This window comes from Aedes albopictus, chromosome 2 (assembly GCF_035046485.1).
Source record: "Aedes albopictus strain Foshan chromosome 2, AalbF5, whole genome shotgun sequence".
In the NCBI taxonomy this organism is placed as follows: Eukaryota; Metazoa; Arthropoda; class Insecta; order Diptera; family Culicidae; genus Aedes; species Aedes albopictus.
This window is the reverse complement of record NC_085137.1, coordinates 37,412,866-37,420,363: the sequence shown is the minus strand read 5'-3', so window position 1 is coordinate 37,420,363 and position 7,498 is coordinate 37,412,866. Positions and strand designations below refer to the sequence as shown.

Sequence of the window (7,498 nt, the reverse complement as noted above, 5' to 3'; positions counted from 1 at the left end):
TCTCTCCCGCTGTGTAACACTTCTTTTTGCTGACGTTACGTCCCAACGGAGACAGAATCCACCGCTCATGATTGATGAGTGTGAGCTTCCTTTTACGTATACTATCGAGTGGTAGGTATGCTTAGATAAGTTAGGAATTTCTTCATAACGGTGATGGGCATTGGCTTCTGCAAGCCAAAATCGAACCGTGCATGATCTTGTTTTGAAATTGCGTGTTATTTTTCTGAGCTAGGTAAAACCCCGTTGTTCGTTTTTATTTTGAGGTTATCTCAAACTTTTCGTTTCTGTTGGGAAATTCAGAAATTATCATTAATATTTATTGACGGACAGCAGTGAAATCCAATGAATCTGGCGAAGTGAAAATTGTACGGTGGTGAAGAATACTTCACCCTGCAGTTTGGGCCATGTGATCTACAAATATAATCAGTGATCTATTGGAGCATTTCGAATGAAATTCATGATTACACAGCCTCATGTAACATGTGTTGTCAAGCGGTGCGTTCATTTTCAGTTTGAGGATCTCCAAGACTCAAGAATGGTTATAAGGTTATCGATTCTACCAACGTAGTTGGTTGTCTCTAAGAGCTTTGACTCATACTCAAGTAGCTATGATCTATTAAGTGGTATAGATATATCCGAGCCGTAATCAGTGATGTATTGGATTATTATCAATGAAATTTATGCTTGCATAGCCTCATGCAACCATGTGCTGCCAAGTGATGGGTTTATTATCTGTATCCCAAGTATCAATTCCATTGCTGATTGGTTTTGTTTGATTTTTATGAGGGTTTTATTACAGCAATAATAAAACTCACAGTTTTATGACTACTTTTATGGAAACCATTGATGAAATGTTTTATAAAATACTTGAAGATATCCATAAAGCCAGGTTTTAAGAGTAAACAAAACTCTCCGATATGTAAACCTTCTGGCATTTTTGTTTTGTTTTTATTTATGTGTATTTTAACATATCGCTAATTCTACACTTACCTTCTGACATTCATTATTACCACAATAAAACTGTTCAAACTCTCAATAGATGGCGATCCGTTCGAATGGTAACGACATCCGTTGGTGGAAAAGCAGAAACTGCAACATTGCTAGGTTTATTGCGGTTATCATAAATGTAAAGTTGCTTTCGTTTTATTTTCGCTAATTATGGTCGTCGCCATATTGAAGAATTTGCTGACGTGAATGGAAAATAGAAAATTTTGCTCAAATATGCAATGAATTGATAGTTTGCCACCATTTCCATAACATGCCCACATAAATAAACTCTCTCTGCTGAGTTTTCTTGTGATTCTAGATAGATTTAATAAATTAACAAACTGATTTAATTCATTCCAAGATGATAATATTCACCATTTTCGAAGCGAATTCATTTTATGTTTCTGCAACCCCAATGTTCACGGTAAAATTGAAGGCGCATAAGCCTACCAACACAATAAATATCAAAACATTACTTTGAAATGATCGCTTTCTACTTACGAATGATGTATCCTCCTGAACTTTACGTGCCATTGAAGAAACTTCTCTGCATCTTGAGCTGTCATAGTTTTTGTTGAAAAAAAAAAACAACAACAATCATCATAACACATTTTTGAGTATGAAAAATTTTTCAACTGGGTTTTAAAACAGTTTTATTGCTACTCTTAATGTGGTTTGCAAAACCTCTCTGAGAGTGGTCCACTTAGCCGGAAGATGCTCTTAAAGAGGTTATTGCAAGTTTTATAAAATTGGTCATGAAGATCTCTTATAGAGCCGAACAAAACCTAAAATGTTACTTGGGATGAGAAGCTCCAAGAAATCTCCTGAAACGCCCTGAAACGCATTGAAACTCGTCTGAAACCCAACCACCATGAAACCTCCGTTTAATCCACATGAAAGCTTCTGAAACCCCTTAAAACCCATCTGAAACCTCCTGGGCGGTCATGAAACGCATTGAAATGCCTTGCAACGCTTTGAAATGCCTCTGAAACCCCCATGACACCCCCGTGAAATTCACCTGCAAGCATCTCAAGCTCTTTTAACCCACAACCCCCCCCCCCTCCTCGGAAACCTCCGGAACGCCCTCAAAGGCCCTGAAACACATTGAAACGCTTTGAAACGTCTCTGAAACCCACATAATACCTGTTTTGAAACGCATCTTTAACCCCCATAAAACCTACGTAAAATTAACCTGCGAGACTCTGAAACCACCTTAAGCCCCCCTGAAACCTCCTGAAGCGCATTGGAACGTCTTTAAACGCTTCGAAACGGCTCTTACACTACAATGAAATCTTCGTCAAACTCTCCCGAGAGCCTTTGAGGCCCCTTAAAACCCCCTCTGAAACTTCTTGAAACGCATTGCAATGCCTTAAAACGCTATGGTTCTCCAGTTCGCCTAGTGTTTAAGGCTATGGATCGCCAATCCGGAGACGGTGGGGGCATAGTATATCATTGTACTTGCCACACAATGTACAAATTCATGCAATGGCAGGAAAAGAAAGCCCTTCAATTAATAACTGTGGAAGTGCTCTAAGAACACTGTTGAAGAGAGGTAGGCCAAAGTTCCAATGCGAACGTTGAATATTAAAGAAGAAGAAGAAGAAGAAAAAGAAGAAGAAGAAGGGGCCGTACACAAATTACGTCACGCTTTTAGGGGGGAGAGAGGTTTTGCAAAACGTGATGACCCATACAATAAATATTGAGATCCCATACAAAAAGTGTGACATACGGGGGGAGGGGGGGTTTGGAAAAGGTCGAGTTTTGCGTGACATTTTGTGTATCACCTCGAAGAAGAAGAAGAAAACGCTATAAAACGAATCTAAAACTTCCATTTAAAATCCGTAAAATTCATCTGCGAGCCTCAAAAGCCGTGTAAACCGTCTGAAATCTCCTGAAACGCTCTGAAATGCCTTGAACGTCTTGAAACGCTTTAAAACACCTCTGAAACCCTCAAGAAACTGAAGCCCTCCTAAACCCCCGGAAACCTCCTGAAACGCATTGAAACGCATTGAAACGCTTCGAAACGCCTCTTAAACTCCCATTAAACCTCTGTGACATTTACCTGAGAGTCTAGAAAGCCCGTTGAAACCCCTCTGAAACCTCCTGAATCGCATTGAAACGCCTTGAAAGTCTTGCAACACTTTAAAACATCTTAGAACCCCCCAGGAAACCTCCGTGAAATTCACATGCGAGCATCTGAAGCACTCCTAAACCCCCCGGAAACCTCCTAAAACGCATTGAAACGCCTTGAAACGGTTTGAAACGCCTCTCAAGCCCCCATGAAACCTCCGTGAAACTCACCGGAGAGCCTATGAAGCCCCCTAAAGCCTCTCTCAAACCCCCTGAAACGCCTTTGCTTTGAAGCGTCTCTGAAACCTCTGTCAAACTAGCCTGAGAACTTCGGAAGCCTTCAAAAAAACACCTCTTAAACGTCTTGCAACGCAATGAAACGTTTTAAAACGTCCCTAAAATCCCTCTGTTATCATCGTGAAGCTCCGAAACCTCCTGAAACATCTTGAAACGCATTTAAGCGTCTGACGTTCACCTGAGAGCCTATGACGCCTCCAAACAGCCCTCTAAAACCTCCTGGAGTGACCTGAAACATTCCCGACCCCCACTCCTAATACTACCTTGAAATCTCTTCCCTCTTTACATCTGAAATCCTTGCTCGACTCCCCTTTGTATCTGCTAGCCACTTACGCTTCTCAAACTTCTTTGCAACTTTGAAATCCATTTTGGTAATGAATCCATTTAGGTAAAAAATCTATTTAGGCGGTCCCGACTCATTACCTAAATGGAGGTTTGGGTGTATCCACAAGCGTTTACATGAGCTAAGTGATCCCGACGTTTGTGGATCGATTCCAGTCTGCATCATTTTACGATTTTTCTTCTCTTTTCATAAATTTATCTTATCGTAGAAGCACTATGTTAATCATGATGATTCATTAATTGTTGAACACTACCCAAATGTTGAACATTTTCATTGTTATTGAAGGCCGATACAAATTTAATTTTGACTTTTTGTCTCCCCCACCTTCAAACATTTCTGGCTGGATTTTGAGGGGGCAAATAAATATTCATCGAAATATCGGGTCTTGCCAAAAATTCTTTAACAAATCCGATGAGTTTTAAATATTTTTCTGATTAAATGCTTTATTTTTTTTCTCCTCCTCTCGACCAGCCAAAGAGTGGTGGGACAAAAAGTGAAATAAATATTTGTAACGGCCAATTAAAAAAAATAACATAGCATTCAGTTTCCATCGATGATCCAATTGTTGAATACTGGCATAACCTAAACTGTTAGCCAGACTGCCAGATATTTTTCCCACTTTACCCAATCGTACATTTCAAGGGGTTTCAGGGGCGTTCCAGGGAAGTTCCGGAGGCGTTCTAGAGGGCTTCTGTAACGTTATAGGGGTTTTGAAGGGGTTTCAAGTGTGTTCCAGGGGTGTTCCTGAGAGATTCAGAGGGTTAAGGTAGCCTTATTTCAGAGCGTCCTAGGAGTGTTCCAGGTTCATGGTCCATGGGTTTCCAGGAGTGTTTTGGATGCTTTCGAAAGCGTTATAGGGGTTTTAAGGGGCATGAGGGGCTTTCAGAGGTCTCAAGGGTGTTTTAGTAGGTTTGTTGGGCGTTCCATGACGTTTCAGAGAAGTTACTAAGGGATCCCAATAAGTTTCAGGGGCATTCCTGAGGTGTTCCCGGGAAGTTTAGGTGGTTTCAAGGGATGTATCCCTGATGTCACCTGAAACATTGGAACAGCTTGAAACGCTTCTGAATATTCCCTGGAGCATTCTTGGATTCCCCCTAAATCTTTTCGAACATCATTCTATTCATGTGATCATTATTCAACAAATCTTCTCAGAAATTTTTTGCTGTTGGTCATGTTTAAAACGAATTCAGTCAATCAGAGCACTCTTTGAGTAAATTCTTTCTTAAATGACAAGCTGGGCATATCTGGACGTTTTACATTAGCGACTTTTGCTGGAGATGCTGCACAACGCCATATTTTGTGTTCGCAAGATTGTGTAAAATGTGCGATAGATTTTGAAGAAACTGTTACTGTTTCCTCTGAAGCCTCTGCGTGTGCACTGAGTAATGGTGTGGCCTCTTACACAGCAGTCTGGTCACCCGCACAAAGCTGTGCGTGAGAGCAATTTTGTACCTATTTTTTATTGTGGGCGTTTTTCTCTCTTTCTCTTTTGTAAGGTGAATGTACCTGAGAACTTCAGTGAATAGGCGCAGTTTTCATGTGGCTTGTTATTCATTACTTTTACGACGCGGACGCGACAGATGTGCAACTAAATGGAAGTTATGTCACAAGATTGCTGTGTATCATGAGCTTTTCTCATAGAAAGAAACACCAGAGTGGGAGCATCATGTTTTATTGTCTACGTCTAGCAGTCAAAGATCCGAGAATCATATCGTGTCGTATTACGAGTGTCAAAATTGTATATATATCTTACCCTATCCTTGAAGAAAAAACAGTCTTTTTTATCATTATCAATGAGTGCTGCATCGATCGGTCCGGACACACCGTAGTCGTCTATGTCGTCTGAGCGATCGACATTCTTGTTCACCGTATTGTATCTCCAGTAATGATCCTTCTTGAAGGCATAAAGGTACTTTTGTTTATCGTACACTGCGTCATCCAAATTCCTGGGCAATCCTGGGAATGTTTCATGGATTTTTCGAGGATAACCTACTTGTAACCGGGCATCCTTGAAATCCCACACTTGATCACCTTTGAATAAGTAGATATGAAGGCCAATGGTTTCTGCGGCGTCCACCGTGCCTAGAATAAAATTGTGTTGAATAACTGTTAAGCATTATTTTTAATTTAGCTTTACCAGGAGCACCTGGCCACATCTTGCTGAGTAAAGTTGGCTGAGATCCAGGCTTGAACTTTTTGTAGCAGTACTTCCCTGCTATTATGACTAATTTGTTCTGATGATACAGCACTGCATCGTACTTTGGTACCTCACAGAAAGTTGGAATCTCGGTAGTTTTCAATTTCTGGCGTTTGCCATACTTCAATTGAATTTTCTAAAATAATTCGCCAATTTTTATCGCCTTGTTATCCCTGTAAAGCATTCTATACTACATACCTCAACGTCCTGCTGCGGTACTTCGGAAAAGTGTGTCACCAGTGTAGGATACATTAGTGAAGCTCTCGAGACGGAATGATCCAGTCCGATTGCATGACCGATTTCATGCATTGCATTGGTGAGGAACTTATCTTTGTCCGAGGTTCCGGTTAAGAATTTAGTGTTGAAGTGTATTGCTCCGGTTTGTGGGTAATACGCGTGTGCCAATGCGGTGTCTCCTAGAATATCTTTACATTTGCCTGCTCTCTTATTATGTTTTCGTCCGCCAAACAAAATCTCTATATCAGCTGCCGGGTTATTAGACTCTACAAATTCAAGGTTCGTCACCTTACTCCACTGGTCGAAAGCATTGCGTAAAATTTGTTTAACTGTATAGGTGGGGATTCCCCATGGAATATTTCTAACGTAATATGTCAGAGATGATGAGTTCCACTTGTAGTCCTCTCCGTGAGCAGCTACGTTGCTCATGCCACACTTGGGACTTTGGAGCGATATTTTAGTTTCTCGATCAAGCTCTCCTGTTTCTTCCAGTCCGTTTTGCTGTTGATAGCGCAATATCCTGGTATTTGAACCAGCGAAAAACTGTAGTCCTATATCGTCAGTGTCATCGGCAGTAGAGTTAAAACCGATCTCATCAAGAATTTTCTGATTGAAGGTGGAAGATTATTCATCACGAATGTATTAAGACAGCATGTCTACATACCTCTGCGTTATCTTCGGACATATCAGGTTCTTCCAAAGGGACAACGGGACCAACACTTGCGTCAACCAAACTGGTATCACTTGTACTAGGTTCCTGAATTTTTGAATCAAATTTCAATTTCATTTCTTCCCAATCATCAGGAAAGATAAAAGATGCTTCACAGTGCAGAATTTCTCCACCAATAATTACTAATAACACCACAATTAAACACCAACGCCATGCATTGTGGATATCACTTTGTTTGGCAGTCATTTTTAGGAGGGCTAATAACGTCAATGTGAATTAGTCTACTTTTCGAAGGCGACTGAGCTTATCACACGTTGTTGCATTAAAGAAGAACAATCTGGAACGGAAATTCCAAATGCTTGTTGCTTAACGATTGCCTTTTTTGGCTAAAATTCGGATACAGCATTCGTTTAACATAGATGCAGATATGAAGTCATCTCAGAAATGCGATGGACATTGCACTGACGCAAATGAGAATCGAGCAGAGACGCCTTTAGCATGATATGGTTTGCGTGTTACTTATCTGATCTGAGCTAAGCAAGGTCTCTTGTTCGTTATTATATGGACGTTTTCTCAGACTTTCTTAGCCTCAGAAATAAGTTCGCGCGCTTCAGCATTTAATCTGCGGCAGATTTGAATAAACTTTTACAAAAGTATTCATTCAAAAACTATCGGATTCCACTAAACACCAAATTTG

The 7,498-nt window shown here is 40.5% G+C and overlaps 1 protein-coding gene across 1 annotated transcript; it reads right to left on the bottom strand.

Annotated features, from left to right (window-relative positions):
• Positions 1-4,313: 4,313 nt before the first annotated feature.
• On the bottom strand, positions 4,314-7,125 carry LOC109410847 (72 kDa type IV collagenase-like). Its single transcript, XM_062854809.1, has 4 exons — positions 6,796-7,125; positions 6,093-6,737; positions 5,835-6,030; positions 4,314-5,779 (listed from the first exon to the last, which is right to left on the bottom strand). The coding sequence occupies exons 1-4, from the start codon at positions 7,045-7,047 to the stop codon at positions 5,382-5,384; spliced, it is 1,491 nt and encodes a 496-aa protein (XP_062710793.1). The 5' UTR covers positions 7,048-7,125; the 3' UTR covers positions 4,314-5,381.
• Positions 7,126-7,498: the final 373 nt, after the last annotated feature.

Excerpts from the sequence above, each read along its gene's own strand:
- LOC109410847 (XM_062854809.1), bottom strand. The coding sequence starts at position 7,047 with ATGACTGCCAAACAAAGTGATATCCACAATGCATGGCGTTGGTGTTTA. Across the intron at positions 6,738-6,795 it reads TGTCCGAAGATAACGCAGAG|AAAATTCTTGATGAGATCGG; the intron begins GTATGTAGACAT and ends ACCTTCAATCAG. Across the intron at positions 5,780-5,834 it reads GATGTGGCCAGGTGCTCCTG|GCACGGTGGACGCCGCAGAA; the intron begins GTAAAGCTAAAT and ends ATTTTATTCTAG.